Source organism: Rhamphochromis sp. 'chilingali' (genome assembly GCF_963969265.1).
Source record: "Rhamphochromis sp. 'chilingali' genome assembly, chromosome: 17".
Taxonomy (NCBI): Eukaryota; Metazoa; Chordata; class Actinopteri; order Cichliformes; family Cichlidae; genus Rhamphochromis; species Rhamphochromis sp. 'chilingali'.
In genome coordinates, this window is record NC_137944.1 from 1499007 (window position 1) to 1521522 (window position 22516).

General features: G+C 45.3%; 1 protein-coding gene across 1 annotated transcript in view; it reads left to right on the plus strand.

The window, feature by feature from the left end:
• Positions 1–620: 620 nt before the first annotated feature.
• The window catches only part of LOC308384765 (retinoic acid receptor beta-like), a 180809-nt gene continuing 158913 nt past the window's right edge, over positions 621–22516 (plus strand). The window contains exons 1-2 of the mRNA XM_080863355.1: positions 621–1014; positions 9108–9480. Of these exons, the coding sequence (XP_080719481.1) occupies positions 9291–9480 (190 nt within the window). The 5' untranslated portion in view covers positions 621–1014; positions 9108–9290. The remainder of the gene's footprint in view (positions 1015–9107; positions 9481–22516) is intronic.

Genomic DNA, 22516 nt, shown 5'->3' on the forward strand with positions numbered 1-22516 from the left:
GCTCAAAACATGAGAGAGCACTTCAAAATAAAAAGTGCAGTATAACTGAAGTGTCGGGCACGTAAGAAACATATGAGTTAAATCACAGGGGGAGGTACTGCATCTGTTGCACAGGTCAGGATTGCCGGGGTATATTTTAGGTAGTCTAGATAAGAGAAGTGTAATCCGTATACCGTCTTAAACTGAATAAGGGAGAGTCTTACACATGAGGCATGAGGCTGAGGTATGAATTTTTTCAATTACTTTGTCCCAGTAACCTTCCCCAAACTTAAGACTATTAAGTTTGAGTAATTGCCCGATACCATAATTAAAGTATATATTCAAAGTTCAACGTTCAAGGTTCTTTATTTGTCACATGCATAGTTATACAAGTATAAAACACAGTGAAATGTAACCTGACACGCTCCTCGGCATGTACAAAAATGGGGGGGGGGGGGGGGGGGTAGAGGAAGAACATTATATATATACAGTGTTGGGGAGTAACGGAATACATGTACCGCCGTTACGTATTTAAAATACAAAATATGAGTAACTGTATTACCGTTTAAAAAGGTGGTATTCAGAATACAGTTACTTTGTTGAAATAAATGGATTACACTGCGGTACTTTCCCGTTTCATATTGTCGCGGGTCAGGACTGTTTGGGTTTGTTTGACAGCTACGTTCTTTTGTTCCAGGCGGCAGCGTTACGGTTGCCATGGTTACAGGGCGACGCTCTCTCTCTCTGCGACTGTGTGTTTCCTGGGTGAGAGAGCGCCTTTTCGTTGTTGTTGTTGTGCTAAGCTAACAGGCAGAATGCTACAAGCATAGCTCTAAAGAATGTAGCATCATGTTCAGTGTAGTCCGTGCTGCAGGGAGAATGGACTGCCATACACGTTATGTGTCTGTGAGCGCGAGGAGGGAGGAAAAGGGGAGTGGAAAGGTACGAGTTGTCATCGAGCAAAAACGGGAGCTGGAAGCATGTAAATATAATAATAACCACTGCAGCCAAGAAGAGTGCCTGACGAGCCCAGTTGTAAGTAAGCTATTAAGACTCGACTGTACACTGTGTTCGTGTTTTCCTCCGAAAACAATAAGCTCCGTTGGAGCAGCCTTTCAACGCCTCTCTCTGTCTGTCGCAAGAAAAGTTGACCCACACAACAAAGTAGAGCTATTTTTCGGCTACCAGCCAACAGGGACCCCACCGTATTATGCTGGGCTTACACTGTGCGATTTTTTCAGTCGCGCGATTCAGCTCCTGCTCAAACTGTACGATTGACTCGCAGGGGTTAGAAGTTCATAGGTCACGATGCAGGTCTCACACTATACGGCCCGATGCTCTGATGCGACCTGAGTGCTCACACTGTGCGTCCATAAAAATGAAGGTTATAACAGAAATTCTGTCACTCGCTCTCCCTCTCCGTCTTTCACTCACACAGACACACCACCACCATCAACTTTGCTAAATTGCTAATGAAAAACATTGGTCAGGCAGCTGTGATTGAGCAGCAGTGTCGATCCAACTATTTTCACGGTTGTTGTGGTCGTGATAATTTTGTGAGGCCACATCGAAAGGGCTCGGATGGTTCTACAGGTTGTGCCTCCATCGCTTGTGTCCAGATCACACGCTGCACTGCCGTGCTACGCCGTCTTTTTCGCTGACATTTGTGTTTGCGCGTGCGCAGTGTGGCAAACTGCGGGGACACCCTCACGACCAAGCGATTGATGATCGGGAGCTGGTCGTGAGGTGTCAATCGCTTCTCGTTACCCCACGTATACTACACGATGCACGACGCACGATGAAGGCCAAAATCGGGCCGATCGCCAAAACGATCGCACGACTCAAAAATCGGCTCAAAATGGGCCAAAAATCGCACAGTGTGAGCCCAGCATTAGTCAGAGGTCCCTTTACTACAGTTCAGAGTCGCGGACCTTCAGTAATAGTAATAAATCACACAGCAATAGTACATTCACGTTGTTGTAAAAAGCATGATAATATTGTAGCGGGTCAGGGCTGTTCGGGGTTCTGCTTGTACAGTTATGTTTTGTGTATGTTGCCATGGTGACGGGTGACGCCCTCTCGCTGCGACGGTGTGTCCTTCCGGGGTCAGAGGGCGCCCTATGTGTGTTGTGGTTGCCGCGCTGAGCAGTTAGCTAGTGGCAGTGTGTTCTTCTGCAAATGTAATAAACGGCTGTGCTCCCTGGCTAGCTCACGGGAAGCAAGACCAAACGATACCTCCGTCTCCTCCTTGTCTGAACTCGCCACAATATATTAAGTAATCCAAAGTATTCAGAATACGTTACTGTCATTGAGTAACGTAACGGAATAGGTTACAGAATACATTTTGGGGCATGTATTCTGTATTCTGTAATGGAATACATTTTAAAAGTAACCTTCCCAACACTGTATATATAGTATATACATTGGGTGAATGTGCAGTAGTAGCAGCAAGCAGGTGAATTCTGTACATTAATATGAATAGACAATCTGACTATTTTACAGGATAGACAATATAAACATATTTAAAATTAAAGGTATTGAAATGTACATTGTGCCTTGGTTTAGTGTCTGGAAGAGTCCTGACTCAGTCAATTATAGATGATGTGAGAGGGCGGGTGTGTGTGTTTAGGGCACGGATGGCTTGGGGATAGAAGCTCCTCTTGAGTCTCTCTGTCCTTGCCCGGAAGATGCGGAACCTTCTACCAGATTGCAGAAGTTGGAACAGTTTGTTGCCAGGATGGGACGGGTCCTTCAGTATCTGCGCTGCTCTAGTCCGGCATCTCCTGGTGTAGGTGTCCTGAAGCGGGGGGAGAGCAATCCTGCAGCAGCGTTCTGCTGTACGGATCACTCTCTGGAGAGCTTTTTGGTCCTTCACACAGCTGTTCCCAAACCACGATGTCATGTTCTGTGTGAGGATGCTCTCCACAGCGCCTGTATAGAAAATCCTGAGGATCTTTGGAGAGACCCTGAACTTCCTCAGTTGTCGTAGGTGATACAGGCGCTGCCTAGCCTTTTTGGTCTGGACCTGAATGTGGGCAGACCATGTCAGGTCTGAGGAGATGTGGACACCAAGATACTTGAAGGACTGCACCCTCTCCACTGGAGCTCCATTGATGATAATGGGCTTGTAGTCTCTGTGCTGACTCCTTCTGAAGTCCACCACCAGCTCCTTGGTCTTGCCGACGTTCAGCTGGAGGTGGTTGTCCTGGCACCATGATGCCAGATTCTTCACTTCGTCTATGTAGCCCACCTCATTGTTGTTGGAGATGGCACCCAACACCACTGTGTCGTCAGCAAACTTCACAATGGTGTTGGAGCCATGGGTGGCCACACAGTCTGAAGTGTAGAGGGAGTAGAGCAGTGGCGAGAGGACACATCCCTGAGGTGCTCCTGTGTTGATGGTGATGCTGTTGGAGAAGCACCTTCCCACCCTCACCACCTGAGTTCTGCCAGTGAGGAAGTCCAACACCCATGCACACAGACGGCTGTTAAGTCCCAGATCCCTCAGCTTTGTGAACAGTCTGCAGGGCACTATTGTGTTAAACGCTGAACTGTAATCAAAAAACAGCATTCGCACATAGTTACCCTGTTTCTTGGCCACGTGGCTGAGAGTGGTGTGTAGGACGTGGGCGATGGCATCCTCTGTGGATCTGTTGGATCTGTAGGCGAACTGCAGCGGATCTGTGGTGTCTGGGATGGAGGAGGAGATGATGTTCTTCAGCAGCCTCTCAAACACCTTCATTACTACCGAGGTCAGTGCAACTGGCCGGTAATCGTTCAGGGATGAGGGTTTGCTGTTCTTGGGCACAGGGATGATGGTGGATCTTTTGAAGCATGTGGGGACCACAGACTTCGCCAGGGACTCGTTGAAGATGGAAGTGAACACACCTGCTAGCTGGTCAGCACAGCAGCGCAGCAGACGGCCGGTGATGCCGTCTGGCCCCGCCGCTTTCCTTGTGTTCACTCTCCTCAGTGCCGCTCGGACGTCATGCTCCGCGATGCTGGTCACCGGTCTCTCGCTGATGACGTCACTGTCCTCGGTAGTCAGGCGGTAGATAGCATTAGCCGCCTGGCTAACCTCGAAACGGGCATAGAACTGATTCAGCTCGTTGGTGAATGCAGAGTCAGCGTTGATCGGCACAGTGTCCCTGGCTTTGTAGTCCGTAATGGTGCGTAGTCCGGGCCACATACTCCGTGTGTCGCCCTGGTGGAAGCGGGACTCCATACACTCCTGGTACCGGCGTTTGGCATCTCTCACCGCCACTTTGTAGGCGCTCATATCGCCAGTGGCGAGACCCGCGTTGTAGGAGGCGGTCCTGGCGTTTACTGCAGTGCGGATCGATCTGTCCATCCACGATTTCTGGTTTGGGAATGTGGTGACTCTCGCAGTGGGGATAATCTCCTCCACTACCATATTGACAAAGTATACTGCTACTTCCGTAAACTCGTTGATGTCGCCTGCGCATGCTCTGAACATGTCCCAGTCGACGTTGTTGAGTGCGTCCTGTAGCGTAGCTTCTGATTGGGCAGACCACCGTTTCACCTCCCTCATGGTTAACTCCTCCCTCCGTATGTTTTGTTTATACTGGGGAATGGGGAAGATGGCGTTGTGGTCAGACTTCCCAAAAGCCGGGTGTGAGACAGCTTTGTAGCCCTGCTTGTATGGCGTGTAGCAGTGATCCAAAATCCGATCCCCTCTCGTTGGACACGAGACATGCTGGTAAAAGTTTGGCATGACTTGTCTGAGGTTCGCTTTGTTAAAGTCTCCTGCTACAATGAGGGCTGCGCCCGGGTCCTTGTTTTGAAGCGAACTCAGCACATCATGTAATTTGGACGAAGCCATACCTGTGTCCGCTTGGGGTGGGATGTAGACCGCCGTGGCGATGACCGAGGTGAACTCACGGGGCAGATAGAAAGGGCGGCACTTAATGCTCAGGAATTCCAGATGTGGCGAGCAGCCGCTGGAGAGAGTAGAAATGCTCCTGGCATCACACCACTTTCTGTTTATCATGAAACACACTCCCCCACCTTTGGTTTTGTTCGACTCTGCCGTTCTGTCCGCGCGGAGCACAAAGAATGAATCCGACGGAGTTACGGCCTGGTCCGGCACGGTGGGGGTCAGCTATGTCTCCGTGAAGCACAGAATGTTGCAGTCCCTCATGTCACGTTGGAAGGTGACTCTTGCTCTTAGGTCATCGAGCTTGTTCTCCATGGATTGTACGTTGGCCAGTAGGATACTGGGCAGTGGTGCGCGATGCGCCTGCTGTCTCAGTCTGTTCCTAATGCTAGCCCTATATTTGTGATATTAGAGCCTTACTGTGAAGCTTCAACTGGAATAAGTCTTCCCACCAAGGCTTGAGAGGCTGACTTGGAAACTCTGGCAAGATAGAAGATGCACAGTGTCTTACTTGAAAGTAGCGGAACAAATGATACGAGGTCAAATCATACAAAGAAGAAAGGTCACTAAAGCTGAGAAAAGTGTTATCTTTAAAATATTTTTAGAGAGGCAATTACAACAGGGTTGTCTGTAAATTGTAACAGGGAAACAGGAAGGCATGAAAATAATAGTGCTGAAAGTGAGGAAGAGAAACATGATTGAGCCTCAAGGCCACACCAAGTAGCCTGAGGATTATTCAACCAATAGGTATACTTTATGTTGGCTGCCCAATAGTAAAACATCAACTTGGGCAGAACAAGCCCCACACTAAGCTTACCCTGTTGTAGTGAGGTCATACTAATGCCGGGGGTCTTATTTGCCTATATAAATGATGAAATCATTTGATTCACAGATTTGAAGAAGGATTTAGGTAAAAACAGTTGGACACACTGAAAAAGATAGAGACATTTGGGTAGAATATTCATTTTTATAATATTTATCCTGCCAAGAAGTGATACAGGAAGGTTTGCCCACCTTTGAAAAGCCAACCTTACATAGGTGAGTAAAGGGTTAAAATTTGCAGTTCGCAAAGCTTTAAATGAACTGGCAATATGCACTCCTAGATATTTAAAGCCTGAAGAAGCTAAGTGGAAATCAAAATCGGTTTGTCTAAGCTCTTGTGCAGCTGGGTTTATAGGAAAACATTCACTTTTTTGTATATTAATCTTGTACCCAGAGAAAGAGCCAAAATTTAGAAGTATTTTCATAAGTCATCTGCATATAGAGTAACCCTATGTTCCACCACAAATAACCCCTTGAAACAGAGGAGGGGTTCTTGTCACGGCTGGGGCAGCAGTCGTGTGGTGGAAAGAATGAGGACCCAAGACGCAGACAGCAGTGGAGATCCGAGTGGAGATTTATTTACAGTGAAAATAACAAAGGTGAGGGCAGAATTGAACATAAACCTAAACTAGGAAAAACTAACAAACAAACCTGAAACATAAGGACAGCGGGAGATGTACAGAGATGGCAGATGAGGAAGGCTGGGCAGAGAGATGCGGAGGAACACAGTGAATGAACACAGACGACGCGACGAGGAACACAGGCAGACACACACTATAAATACACTGAGGGACACTGGGAAATCACACACAGGTGGGAGACACAGCTGGACCTGATTAACCTGACGAGACAGGGGAACCAACAGAGGGAGCACCAACCCAGAAACCCAGTATCCAAAAACACCAAAACACAAACCATCCCAAAACAGTCCACAAATAATAATGATAATAATAATAACAACAATAAATACACCAAACACAAAATCACTGAGTCCACGGACCATGACAGTTCTGAAAGTCACAGAGAGAGGCGTCATTACTAAAGTGAAAAGTAAAGGTGAGAGTGGGACAGTTTAGCCGGGAAGAGGAGCGCAGGTTTAAATCCCCGCTTATAAAGTTCAGACATCAAAGTGCGTCTTTAAACTTAGCTCAGTTTTTCACCACCTTGGGGCTGTAATCTTCATATAGCCGGATCCTATGGCCATTGTAGCTGAGCTCGCCGCAAGCTCAGCTACGAGCTTCACGGATTACCAGGTCTTTTATTTGGTACCGGTGAAATTGCAAAATAACCGGCCATGGTTTCGCCGATTTCGGAACTGGACTCCTGTGCGCCCTGTCCAGCCCGGGCGGTGAGGGAAGCACCTGCGCTCCGAAAACAGGAGCTAAGAGAAGAAAGCTGTGCGGCGTGGACCTTCAATGTCCTCAGGTAATCCCACAAGTCGTATATTCTGCCTTCTCCTGCGACCTTCCAAGTCTGCCACCTTGGATTTTAGCCAGTTGTTGTTTTTGCGAAGCGTAAAGCATTCCGACTCTAATTGATCCGGACGTTGGTCAAATTCGATGTTGACTCGAAAGAGTTAATGCGTTGACCGTGGTCCTGCACTGCAGACTGCACATTGTCTAACTTAGAGGACAAGTCCTCAAAGGATGACTTAAAGTTCACTAGCAATGCAGCTCTATGCTCCTCGAGCATTAAGCTAATCTCGGCTGCAGTTACAGGTGCCGTAGGTATCAAAGTTTCTCGGTCTCGGTCTTGTTTGCCTTTTGACTTTGACATTATTTGGATCTTGGGTAGTCGACAATGGTAAGGTAAATCCTGAACCGTGTAGCGGAGCAGACCTAAAACACGTCTACTCAGTAAACACCATTACCGGAAGTCCCTAAACTCCCTTTTAACAGGAAGAAACCTCCGGCATAACCAGGCCCAGGGAGGGGCGGGGCCATCTGCTGCAACCGTTTGGGGTGCGAGAAGGAAGACAGGACATGCTGTGGAAGAGAGCCAGCAGCCTACACTGCATAACTAAGGAAGGATTCAGGGTCACCTGATCCATCCCTAACTATATGCAACATCATCATCTCTTGCCCACTTATATACTTGATGGTGACTTGTGCTATTGCCTTGACGTTTGCCTCTAGTGTTGTTCACCACATCCCCAGTGAGTTCCTGATGAAGGCTCTTTGGGCCCTGTTGATCTTCTACAGTTCTCCAAGGCATTCCAGGATCCATGTGTTGAGTTCTTGTAGTCAAACCTAGGGACCCTTACTGGATACATACGCCCTGGTTGGGAGTCAAACCCCCAACCTGAATTTCCAAATGTGTGTAATATTACCACAAAAAAAGGTGTACGGTTTAAGCTTTATGCCTTTATAAGAAAATGTATACCTCTGTTTGGAATTATGCAGGTCGTGTCTCTGACTTTGTTTCAGATTAGTATTGTCAAAATGAGGGAATAACCAAATTAGCTAACTGGTGTCTTTGTGGAGATGGGTAAAATGGTAAATGGCCTGTATCTGTATAGCGCTTTTACTAGTCCCTAACCCCAAAGCGCTTTACACATCCAGTCATTCACACACTGGTGATGGCAGCTACATTGTAGCCACAGCTGCCCTGACAGAGGCGAGGCTGCTGGACACTGGCACCACCGGGCCCTCTGACCACCACCAATGGGTGAAGTGTCTCGCCCAAGGACACAACAACAGAGACTGTCCAAGCCGGGGCTCGAACCGGCAACCTTCTGATTACAAGGCGAACTCCCAACTCTTGAGCCACAATCACCCCGATGGGGTGAATATTTCAGCGTTTCACAAAACCTTGCTTTGCCCCTCACTACTGAAAACTCACTTTTTTTAAACTGATGGAAAAATTAATAATCCATATAACATAGCCCATAAAAATGCAGAAATTCAGGCAGGGAAGGCACAAGAAGTGAAAACAAACATTGTGACAAGGACTGAGGGAAAGACACCACTAAATACACATAAGAGGGCACTTAGGGGATGTAAACAGCTGGGGTAAATGAGACTCAGGTGAGTAGAATCTAGGAAACAAGACAAGAAGACAATATAATTTAAAACAAAGTACAAGTGAGAAAGGAGTGTCAAAATAAAACAGGAAGTAACAAACATGGGACAGAGACGAAGACTTAACAAGAAACACTGGGGAAACACTATGCTAAACTGAAACACAGAGAAGTAAACACAAACCAAAAGCAATTCTCAAGATAACAAAAACAAAGAATAGAAAACTAACCAGAATTAAAGACTAAAACCCCTCAAGATAACTATGTAAGCAGTAAGATCTTGATTCATTTATACCTATAGGAAACATTCAGCAAGGACACAGGAAATGATTAACAGAGAAATGCAGACTGGACCGCTCCACACCTTGTTCATATGTGTCTGTGTTACAGGGTTAGTCTCTGAGTCAACCTGGATGACACTAAACTCCACCACCATGCATCTTCGGAGTGCAGAGGTGGTACCACACCTGCTCCAGTTACATTAACTGCAACCAGGGGCTCATACGATGGTCTCCCATTTTCTCCAAACCTCTGACCATTCAGTGCTCAGCACGTCATTTGATCATCACTGTGATGAAGACGGCCAGCCGTGCCCCGGCTCGCAGCAGTTCCCCACTGACCCAGATGAAGCACTACACACCTGGGATCTACTCTTTTCTTATCCCATCAGTCATCAGCCCCCTGCCTCAGGTGCCACCACAATTAACTCAGAGACTTCAGATTCAGCACCTATCCAGCAGTGGCAGCACACCATTGCCTGTTGGTGAGTTCTCCTGATTCGCCACTTATACATGTTATAAGGATTTAAAGGTTTTCTATGTGAAACGAGTAACCAGCTAGTATGAAATAAGATTACACAGCTTGTTTGGTTCTTCCTGTCATTCCTGCCTTGAACCATATAGCACAAGTACCTACCTTAACTTGTGTCACTTGGCTGGTAGAATCATTAGTATATAAAATTCTATGATTGATGGATCATGGTGACCTAATATGGAGAATTTTGTTACTTACATATGTTAATAAAATATGCTTCAATTTTTAAAACAGCTTTTGGCTGTGGATTGATACACTTAAGACACGTTTAGATTGAGAGGTCTAGGTGCAAAAGAGTTGTGAAATCCACACTGTTGCTGAATGATAAAGCAGTGGATTTATTGGTAATGCTTGCCCCGTGTGTGTTTAGTTTTACTCTCCCCGGTCTCATACAGCTGTGTTCCAGGAGTGTCTATTCTCCCTAATTACCTGCTGTGTCTCCCATAGCCTTTGTCACGTCATTCTGTTTCTATGGTCCCTGTTATTATAGTTTCTGTTTGGTGGTCCTTGTTTAGTATTGCTTAGTTACACGTCTTCCCTAGAATTATTGCTTTCTTTCGTGGATTATTATTGGATAAAAGGCTGTTTTAGGTTTGAAGTCTGCCTATGAGCCTGCATTGAGGTCCTAGCTCTTCCTGAAATATGACAGAATGACACGACCACACACAGACTCCCAGACTTCTTGGAGGAGCAGTTGGAGCGCATCGAACAGCAGATGGAGGATCAGATGGGTAGTCTTTGAAAACCCCAGGCTTGTAGGCTTTTTTCCAATCTGCCTAAAAGTCATTTCCACCCTCAGTCCTCCGTCAGATACTGCCTTGGATTTTGCATCGCTGCATCTCACTTTGCCTGTTGTCTCCTGCCGTTCACCCGGAAGCCCCTCTCCAGTCAATATTCAGCCTCTGTTCCCCTGCACTCAAGCCCTGTTTGCCAGTGACTCCCTGTCCATCTCTTTGCCATCACAGCAACCTGCTTCCTGTTTGAGGAAGTGTGGGCCTCAGTGGTGGATGCTAGAATAATATGCCTGAGACATGCATCACCTTAGCGTTCATCCACCCTATTAGATCTTGGACACAGAAGTATACCTTGCTGTCCAGCCTCTTATCCTCGATGCAGTTGCCAATCAGTTCCCCAGGCTCAGTGCTGCCATTTCCCAGATTGTCATAGGTCAACCTCTCTGGCCCATCGGTAAAAGGCTGACTGCAAGTTCTGCTCACTCTATGTCAGGTCTAGACTTACATGAGGAAACAAGGACATTCAAAGTTCAACCCTCTTTCTTCTGAGCCTGTTCACAGCGTGAGGGTGGATAGTGCCCAATTTAACCCTGCACCCAAGGGACTGGAGTCAGGGTAGCCAGTGTCTAGCCTGCCCCTGCCCCTTACGCTGTCCCCAGGGTCAGTATAGCTAAGTACCATGTGCAGCTTCATCCACTGAAGGCTGAGGGTCCTTGCAATCAAAGGGGTTACAACAATACTGTGGGTCTCCAACCTGGAGCCGCTGCAGTCCCCATCTCCAAATCTCCCCCTGGTCAGTTGAGTAGCCCCAGGTTTTGTGTCCCTGGGTTCCCCTCTCTCTGCACCTGAGACAGAGAGTCCTGAATCCATGGGTTCCAGGATGTCTGTATAGAATTATTTTGCTGTCAATAGTCAGGCATGAGAAAAAACATAATCCTAGCAAACAATTTCATTTCATGTGTGCAGGTATTCATTGTCACTTGTGCAATTAAATTCTTCCCATAAATTTAACAAACACATGTAGAACATTGTAGCCATGTGCACAAAACTTTTACCAGCATGTCTCGTGTCCAACGAGAGGGGATCGAATTTTGGATCACTGCTACACGCCATACAAGCAGGGCTACAAAGCTGTCTCACACCCGGCTTTTGGGAAGTCTGACCACAACGCCATCTTCCTCATTCCCCAGTATAAACAAAGCATACGGAGGGAGGACGTGACCACGAGGGAGGGAAAACGGTGGACTGCCAATCAGAAGCTACGCTACAGGACGCACTCAACGACGTCGACTGGGACATGTTCAGAGCATGCGCAGTCGACATCAACGAGTTTACGGAAGTAGCAGTATGCTTCGTCAATATGCTAGCGGAGGAGATTATCCCCACTGCGAGAGTCACCACATTCCCAAACCAGAAACCGTGGATGGACAGATCGATCCGCACTGCAGTAAACGCCAGGACCGCCTCCTACAACGCGGGACTCGCCACTGGCGATATTAGCGCCTACAAAGCGGCCTCATACGGCGTGCGGCGTGCGGTGAGAGATGCCAAACGCCGGTACCGGGAACGTGACCAGCTTAACAGACTTAACTTAAGACCCAACCTGACATATAGACACAGACGAACAGGCACACGCGGACACAGACGTGCATTCCCACCCCATATGCACAACCAAATACTCGGCACTCACCCAACGTGTAGACAGACACAAATAGACACTGCACAGACAGTCGCACTCCCCAAACATACTCTATATCCCAGGTCCAGGTATCCCCGCCCTCAGAGGGGCAAGCCGCACCTAGACCCAGGAGATGTAACCCTTCTCTCCCTGGGGTGGAGGCAAGCGGACCACCTCCTTATCTGCAGTAGCAGGGAGGCCCCGCATCCCAGACCCCAGTCTGACGGCCAGCACCTCCTCTCAGCCCCCCAGCCCGGACGGCTAACAGAACCGGGGTGAGTGAAGACCTCAAACCTCCCTACGCCCGCTCATATGTAGTGTTGCTGCGTGCTGTTCTAAAGTGCATTTAAAACTCAGGAGAGCATGGTTCCTGCTTCCTCTCAGAGAGCAGCACGGCTCCTCCCGAAAACCCTTAGTGTCTAAATGCATTTAAAATTGAGGGTAGGGCACCAGCGCCAGAGGTGGGTTGGAGTACACCGACCATCCTCTGGATGCTGTAAAACGTGCCCACCCCCAAGGCCCTATATGTATGTGTTATGTGAGAGTGTGAGTAATGTGGATGTCTAGGTTGCAGAATAGAATTGAGGCACAGGTGGCCAGAAGGGGACAGAGGGGGAGTGCCTCCCCTGCACCCTGGTGACATACCTGCACCCCAAGCCCTGCGTGTGTGGGTGGGTGTGGTAGAGCGGGAATAGGGAGGCAGCTGAGGATGGGGAGGGAAGAAAGGGAGGGGCAAGCGGCCCCTCCCTGGGGCCAGCTCCCCCGCTGACCCCAGTAGGCACCCCCACACTCTGGAACCCACCAGGGCAAGGGGGCCCAGGCCCATCCGAACCGGGGCCCGCTGCAGCAGCACCGCCCAGCACCACAGAGTCCGGGGCAGCCCACCCGACTCCACCCCAGAGAAAACTGCACCCACCCCATCATCCAATCATCTCCCAAACTACACAAGACAATAGACGCCCAGTTCATTCTCCACCTCTCCTATATCTCTCCCCCCACCTACAGAGTGAGCTCCTGTAGTGAGGAGACCACCTGCAAAGATATAAAAACCTCCCCACCAGTTAGAGAACCCTCCAGTTGGGCCGATGCACCAGAGGTCCCCTGCACTGGGGCTGAGCCCCCATGCACCCACCCGCCCACTGCTCCGGCGACACAACAGCCAGACCCCCTAGCCTCCACGCCCGTCCCGGACCCTCCCAGGGGCAGCCAGGCTACCAGGCCAGTAACCAACGTCCGCCAGCACAGACCCTGCACAGACCCTGCACAGACCCTCCCCCATCTCCGCTGTACGCAGCCACAAGGAAAACACCATCTAAGAGCCCCCAGAGCTCCTAACCAGGTCATGGCCACATCCCGCAGGTTAGGCCCTCTAGGGACTCCCCAGACGCCCTAAGGCCGTCCCTATCCCCATATCAACCACAATAGCGAAGGCAGGACCAAACCATGACCCCCCACCCCCACTAGGTGATGAAGCCGATCAAAGGAGCCCAAAGGGATTGATCAAATGTGATGGCAGGGGCTGTATCAAGACTAATGTGATCTATTAGATGGTTTTTATATTGGTTAGAATTAAGATTATTTATATTTTTCCAGTTAATGAGGACCATTTTCTTGGCAATGCATAGGACCGTAAAAACAATGTGGGCTGTGTTTATTTCTGCAGTGACCTCATCCAAGTTGCCCAGCAAGCATACTAAAGGGGAGGCTGGAATGTTACATTTCAGACACTTTGATAAGTCTTCACATATCTCACGCCAAAATTTCTGAACTGGTGGACAGAACCAAAGAGCGTGGATGTAATTGTCCGGTGTATTTGCTGTGCAGTGTGAGCAGTTGTTGGAAGGCATATAGCCCATCTTGAACATCCTATGACCAGTATAGTGCACTCTGTGTAATATTTTGTATTGTATTAATTGCAAACTGGGATTTCTGATCCATTGAAAGGTTTTTAAGCATATCTGAGACCAAAGGTTTGGGTCTAAGCTGATCGATAAATCTGCTTCCCATTTTGCAATAGGAAGGGATATTGATTCATCTATTGTAGAAAGTGTTCTGTATACAGGGAGTGCAGAATTATTAGGCAAATGAGTATTTTGTCCACATCATCCTCTTCATGCATGTTGTCTTACTCCAAGCTGTATAGACTTGAAAGCCTACTACCAATTAAGCATATTAGGTGATGTGCATCTCTGTAATGAGAAGGGGTGTGGTCTAATGACATCAACACCCTATATCAGGTGTGCATAATTATTAGGCAACTTCCTTATCTTTGGCAAAATGGGTCAAAAGAAGGACTTGACAGGCTCAGAAAAGTCAAAAATAGTGAGATATCTTGCAGAGGGATGCAGCAGTCTCAAAATTGCAAAGCTTCTGAAGCGTGATCATTGAACAATCAAGCGTTTCATTCAAAATAGTCAACAGGGTCGCAAGAAGCGTGTGGAAAAACCAAGGCGCAAAATAACTGCCCATGAACTGAGAAAAGTCAAGCGTGCAGCTGCCAAGATGCCACTTGCCACCAGTTTGGCCATATTTCAGAGCTGCAACATCACTGGAGTGCCCAAAAGCACAAGGTGTGCAATACTCAGAGACATGGCCAAGGTAAGAAAGGCTGAAAGACCACCACCACTGAACAAGACACACAAGCTGAAACGTCAAGACTGGGCCAAGAAATATCTCAAGACTGGTTTTTCTAAGGTTTTATGGACTGATGAAATGAGAGTGAGTCTTGATGGGCCAGATGGATGGGCCCGTGGCTGGATTGGTAAAGGGCAGAGAGCTCCAGTCCCACTCAGACGCCAGCAAGGTGGAGGTGGAGTACTGGTTTGGGCTGGTATCATCAAAGATGAGCTTGTGGGGCCTTTTCGGGTTGAGGATGGAGTCAAGCTCAACTCCCAGTCCTACTGTCAGTTTCTGGAAGACACCTTCTTCAAGCAGTGGTACAGGAAGAAGTCTGCATCCTTCAAGAAAAACGTGATTTTCATGCAGGACAATGCTCCATCACACGCGTCCAAGTACTCCACAGCGTGGCTGGCAAGAAAGGGTATAAAAGAAGAAAAACTAATGACATGGCCTCCTTGTTCACCTGATCTGAACCCCATTGAGAACCTGTGGTCCATCATCAAATGTGAGATTTACAAGGAGGGAAAACAGTACACCTCTCTGAACAGTGTCTGGGAGGCTGTGGTTGCTGCTGCACGCAATGTTGATGGTGAACAGATCAAAACACTGACAGAATCCATGGATGGCAGGCTTTTGAGTGTCCTTGCAAAGAAAGGTGGCTATATTGGTCGCTGATTTGTTTTTGTTTTGTTTTTGAATGTCAGAAATGTATATTTGTGAATGTGGAGATGTTATATTGGTGTCACTGGTAAAAATAAATAATTGAAATGGGTGTATATTTGTTTTTTGTTAAGTTGCCTAATAATTCTGCACAGTAATAGTCACCTGCACACAGATATCCCCCTAAAATAGCTAAAACTAAAAACAAACTAAAAACTACTTCCAAAAACATTCAGCTTTGATATTAATGAGTTTTTTGGGTTCATTGAGAACATGGTTGTTGTTCAATAATAAAATTATTCCTCAAAAATACAACTTGCCTAATAATTCCGCACTCCCTGTATTTTAGACAATAGTTTGGGGGGTTTTAGACTAAAAAATTGTACCACACTTGGTGGTGTTTGTAATTCAGCTTCACTGGGATTAAATTTCTTTTTTGCTATGGATTTAATTTGTTGATATTCCAAAAATCGTTTCTTGTTGATCCTATATTGTGTAACTAGTCTGTCAAACGAAATAAAGTCTGTTCCTGCCAATATATGTTCCAAGTATGTAATTCCTTTGCAACTCCAGTCTGGAAAGTTTATCATATTATTGTTTTGTAATATGTCCGAATTGCTCCAGATAGGTGTATGTTTGCATGGGATTAATGAAGACTCTGTCATTTTTAGAAACTCCCACCATGCTGTCAGAGAAGAGCTGCTGTTGATGCTTTTAAAGCATTCATGTCGTTGGATGTTTGAGCTGATAAATGGTAGGTCTGAAATTTCTAGGTTATTACATAGTGCCTGTTCTACATCTATCCAAGGTTCATCTAAGAGGGTGTGTTTGAACCATCTAGAGATGAACTTAAGCCTGTTGGCTAAAAAATAGTGATTAAAGTTAGGCAGATCTAATCCTCCTTTATCCTTGGTCTTTTGTAGTGTTTTTAAGCTGATACGCGGGGGTTTATCTTTCCAAAGGAATTTAGAAATATACGAGTCTAGAGATCTGAACCAATCTTGTGATGGCTTATTTGGGATCATTGAAAATAAATAGTTTATTTTTGGCAAGACCATCATTTTTATAGCGACGACCCTTCCCATGAGTGATATGGGTAAAGATTTCCATCTAGCCAGGTCACCTTCTACTGTCTTTAAAAGCGGGATGTGGTTTAATTTGGTTAATTCTGAAAGTTTAGGAGAGACATTAATACCTAAATATTTTATATTTCCACATTGCAGTGGGGAAGGAGAAGAATTATGGAAGGAGCAATTAATCGGAAGAACTGTTGATTTCGACCAGTTAATTGAATAATCTGAGACACTTGAGAAAGAATTTATCAATGCGATTACCCCAGAGATATTGGTTTGTGAGTTTTGGAGAAAAAGTAACACATCATCTGCATAAAGGCTGATTTTATGTTCTATATTCTTATACATTTTATGCCCTTAATTGTTGTAGCCTGTCTAATTGCTGCTGCTAGTGGCTCAATAAAAATTGCAAACAGTGAAGGGGAGAGTGGGCATCCCTGCCTGGTGCCCCTCAGAAGAGAGAAGGTGGACGATGTTTGGTCATTTGTTCTGACACAAGCTGTTGGGGAGTTATATAATATTTTTAACCAGCTTATGAAAGCGTTTCCAAAACCAAATTTATGTAAAGTTGCAAATAGAAATTTCCAGTTAACTCTGTCAAATGCTTTTTCTGCATCTAAAGAAAATATTATGGTTTCAATGTTTTTACTGCATGAGTACTCTATTAAATTAAGTAATCTACGTGTATTTGTTGATGAGTGCCTACCTTTTATGAAACCAGTTTGGTCAGGATGAATTAAGAGGGGGGTTATTTTCTCTAATCTTTTTGAGAGAGCTTTGCAGATTATTTTAAGGTCTACATTAATAAGGGACATTGGACGATAGCTTGAAGGAAATACAGGGTCTTTGCCTGGTTTTTGTAAGAGACTGATATTTGCAGAGTTCATATTTGGTGGTAGTCTACCATTTTCTTTTATTTCCTGCAACATTCTGTGAAAATTAGTGCCAGAATCGTCCAGAATTCTTTGTAAAAATCTGTTGGAAAACCGTCTGGACCTGGAGCCTTATTATTGGGCATACTTATCAGAGCTTCCTGGAGTTCACCTGGTGTCAGTGGCGACTCCAGTGCCATTGCTTGGGTGTCTAATAATTTTGGAAGAGTTATGTTGTCGAGAAATTGATCAATTTCGTTTTTAGATGGGTTTATTTGTGGTGTATATAAAGTTTCATAGAAATCCCTAAAAAATTTGTTTATTTTTTTAGGATCATATATTGTATTCCCAGATAAATCTTTAACAGCACATATAGTTGTTTGTTCTTTATTGATTTTTAACTGGTTAGCAAGAAATTGTCCGGATTTGTTACCGTGTTCATAATTTTGCAGGCGAAGTCTTTGTACTAAGAATTGAGTCTTTTTATTAATAATTTCATTTAATTCTAGTTTTGTCTTGCGTATTTTGTTTAATATTTCTTGATCTTGGTGGGACACATAGGCTTTTTCTAAGGATTTGATGTTTTTCTCTAGTTCCTGAATTTTTTTGTTTTCTTCTTTCTTCTTATGTGATGAGAAAGAGATTATTTTACCTCTCATCACAGCTTTCCCTGCTTCCCAGAGGACAGATGCTGATCTTCCAGGAATGTCATTAAAGCCTAAATATAGAGTCCATTCTTTTTTGAAGTATTTGATAAACTCTTCGTCTTTGAGCAGCGATGTATTAAATCTCCAGTTTTTTCTTGGTGTAGTATTATTCATCTGTATTAGTGTTAAAGATACAGGAGCATGATCGCTGACAGCTATAGGGTGAATCTCAGTGTCTGAAATGTCATTCAGCAGTGAGCTGCTGACCAGAAAATAATCCAGACGAGAGAAGGAGTGATGGACATGTGAGAAGAAAGAATATTCCTTACTGTTGGGGTGAAGGGAGCGCCATGCATCGCAAAGACCAAAGTCGCTCATATACTGTTTGATTATATTTGTGGATTGCCAGTTACGCTGAGTTCCTGCTGTATTGAGCCTATCCATTTCTTCATTTAGTCCCAGGTTAAGGTCTCCCCCAAGAACAATTGTGCAGTCTAGGTGTTCGGAGAGTGTACTAAAAAAACCGTGGAAGAATGAGGGGTCATCAACATTTGGACCATATATACTTACAATACCTAGCTTTTGGTTAAGTATAGATAGTTTGACAATTAGGAATCTGCCCTCTGGATCTATAACTGTATCGAGTACTGTGAATTTAATATTTTTATGTATTAAAATTGCTACTCCACTTTGTCTAGAATTATAACAGGCTGAGAACACATTAGGAAACTCAGGTGTTTTAAGTTCATTCAAGCCTGTGACAGGCCTGTGAGTCTCTTGTAATAAAACAACGTCTGCCTGTAATTTTTTAAGTTGGTTAAGTATTTTTTAACCTTTTTTCTCTGGAGCCAGCTCCATGCACATTCCATGTGACAAATCTTAGCATGCCCATAGTTGTGTGTTTGTGGCTAATGATGTACGCTGTGTGTCTCGCTTAGACAGGTGAGGAAAATGGAAACACGTCATTTTTTTTATTTTTTTTTATTTTGTAAGTAAAGAGAAGAAAATGCGCGGCAAGAAGCTCCATAGGTCTTACTATGTGTGTGCATAATAACTAATATGAGCAAATGTGTGCGTGTGTCCTATATCTGTGTGCGCTGTGTGGCTGTTGTAAATGTGTTGCCTGTAAACGCATGTGTGTGCGTGATCGTGCAGAGTAAGCATGTAGAAATAGACAGTGTCGCTTGTGGATGGATAGGGAAACAGGTGATCGACATAGTGATAGAAAAGAGAAGCAAATAAACCAAAGAGCAAGGTGAGCGACAAGAGAGAGAGAGGGAAAAAGAAATAAAAACGGAAACATTCCAATTAAAGCGGTGACGTTATACTAAATTAGCAAACTGAAATTACATATTTAAGCAAAAGTTAATACAAGAGAGTGTGAGTGAAGAGAATAGTGTAGCGGATTCTTATCTGGTGTGCGGTCAATACAGCCAAGGAGTGGTGCCAGGGTCGCGGTAGAGCTGTCCGTCCACGTAGAGCCGGTCCACGGCGATGACAGCCTGGGAGCCTTTCTGGATAAAACTACGTCGGACTGGGAAGAGGACCCTGCGTAGTTCCAGGATCTCTCTGGGGAACTGATCGTTCTCGCTGAAATCCGTTCCTTTCAGCTCTCTGCCGCGACTCTTCACCTGCTCCTTCTGCTTGAAGTGGCTGAATTTGGCTACAATAGGACGTGGTCTCCCGCTTCCTGTCTTCGGAGCCCCTATGCGATGCACTCTATCGAACCCTATGTTTTTCACCGTGTCCTCCGGCAGCTTCAGGTGGATTTTAATGAAGCTTCTCACGGTCGTTTCCGGGTCCTCTCCGGCAGACTCTGGAATACCAGAAAACACCAGATTATCTCTCATGCTACGGGCTTGTAAATCTATAATGGTCTCTTTTATTTTTTTATTTTCTATGTTTAATTGGGTCACATTTTCGGTTAGAGATTTGACCGAGTCCCGTAGCGTGGCATTTTCCGCAGCAAGTGTTTCCACCTGCTGCTGGCTGAACTCCAGGGATTCTTTTAGAGATTTAAATTCCCGGTGTAAAATCTCCACCAGGGACAGCCTTGCATCAAAACTGGACAATCGCTTATCGATTGACTCCAGGATGTCGACGATATCTTTGCCGGCAGGCGATGTTGTGCCGGGGGAGTCTGCCGGGCGATATCTTTTAGATGACAGCGTCTCAGCTTTGGCCGGGGAAGAAGCGTTCTGGGCCTTCTTCATTACTAAATCTTCGAAGCACCGGTCGATGTATTCTTGGAGAGCGTCTAAACTCTCCTCATTGTCCTCCAGGGTGTTAGAGATGATAGGACAGATGTTGTTAGTTATGTGACAGTTGGTTAGTTTATTTGGCAATACTGAAGTTTAAAGAAACTTTGTTAAATTCTATGCTACCATTCGCTTTTTTTTTCTCCGCCAAATCTCCAGCGTCTGACGTCACCTCCAACATGGGTCGCTTACCTTAAAAAATGTTATTAAAAAGACAACAAATTGTGTCTCTTCATTGATCTTCCTTTAGTTTGTGAAACAGACTAATAATAATAATAATGGATTGCATTTATATAGCACTTTTCTAGGCACCCAAAGCGCTTTACAATTCCACTATTCATTCACTCTCACACACACTTGGTCGACCGTGTTTCAGGGGGTTGGGAAGCTGATCTGTAACCGGAAGGTTGCCAGTTTGATCCCCCAGCTCTCTCTGTCCTGGTCATTGTGTCCTTGGGCAAGACACTTTACCCTACCACCTACTGGTGTTGGTCAGAGGGGGCGATGATGTGATATGGCAGCCTCGCTTCTGTCAGTCTGCCCCAGGACAGCTGTGGCTACAACTGTGGTTTGCCTCCACCAGTGTGTGAATGTGAGACTGAAGACTCACGACAAAGAAAAAAAGACTACATGTAAGCCTATCTGATGCTGATACTTTGTGTCTGAACACATCTGAATTCCTTTTGTTTTAAAAAATCAAAACAGAAGGAACAAACATTAAGAAAATTTCCACTGCTGTTGAGTGTCATTTGTAGATCCACACAATTGATTGCTGTCACAGCATCCCCAGAGGACACACTCAAACACAAACTGTTGTGAGTCAGCCATCTGGTTGGCCCTGTCTGCTTGCACTTCCACCGTAGGATTCACAAAGGAAATTTAGTGCTACTGCATAAATCATACACCTTCTGGGAATTCCAATGGCCAAGTAAACACCTGAGTTGTATGTATGTGTGTGTGTGTGTGTGTCCATGTTTATCCATTAGAGAGACAAAAAGAAGAAATAACAACAAAAGAAAAATAATGCAATTAACTGAAGTTTATATTCACACAGATATTTAACTAAATCAAAAGAGTTATACAGATTGGATTGTCTGAAAGCCAGCGCTGACAACTGTGTTAACATCTTATCACAGAAATACACAGTAACATTTTAACCTGGTTTTCTGTGGTTCTTTTGAAGGGATGCCCCCTAAATTGCCAATTCATAGGCTACGTTTTTAGTCAGTTGTTGTGTTCCATAAGATTTAAAACACCTGCATTCTGTCTTTTGTTATCTGGTTTGTCCAGTGTAGTTTTGGTACCATAGACTGTGGTACATAGAAAAAGAAGTACTGCCTCATTTTCAGACTTGATAGTGTCATTTTGGCAGATGACTATGTAGTGAATGTTGGTTTTTGTGAAGCATTAGAATATTCCAGATGTTAGAAATAGTTAATATGTATGGTAACCAATATAATAAAAGGAAAAAAACATTACAGCATTAAAGATCTGAAGGTATCTTTATATTATCAGATATTATCAATATCCCACATAGCAAAATTGGTATGGCCCGGACCTGGCCCACACAATGTGCTTACACATGGCCCACATACTGCAAAGAATGACAGCCATTTGGTGGCCCATATCTGGTTTGCCAGAGGTGGCCCACACATGGGCCAGCACAAGGCCAGTTGCAGACACACTGGTGGTCCTGTGCTGGCCCATGTGTGGATTACCTCTGGCAAAACTGATCAGGGCCACCAAAGGGCCATCATTCTTTGTGGTATGTGGGCCATGTGTAAGTTGTGTGCAGCCACGGGCCTGTTGCAGACACACTGGTCCTGTGCTGGCCCAGGCAGTTTCAGCTCTGGACCCAGATGTCAGCCTAATGTGTACCTTAATCAAGCCATGTAATAACAACATGTGCTGGAACATAATAGTGCAAAAGTAACATGACGAAACTCTGTTCAGATAGTGAATGGACTGATTTTTATATAGTGTTTTTCTACTCTCCCAGATTAATCAAAGTGGTCTAGGCAACATGCTGCATTCACCCAGTCACACAATTTTTCTAAACTGAGTGTTTCCTAACTACATCCATACATATTCATACTCTTGACAGTGGTAAACATGAGGAAAATCCAAAACCTCACTAGGTTTTGGATAAAGTGTACACTCACAAACCTGTCAAACCTGCATTTGAAACGTTGGCTACCATAGCAGTATAGTATTGCAACATAGCATTTGGGTCTTCTAACTAAAATAGGAAAATAGGAACATAAATAGTGCCATCATTGCCAGACCTGGCCCACATCTGGTTGACAGACACCCTGCCATGACACCGGTCAGTCAGAAGTGCCAGCTTGATGCCGAATCCGGGCCAGACCTGTTTTCTATGAGCCTGGGCCACATACCAAACCATTATCGGGCCAGATGTGGCATGCCATCACATAAATAGTGTCA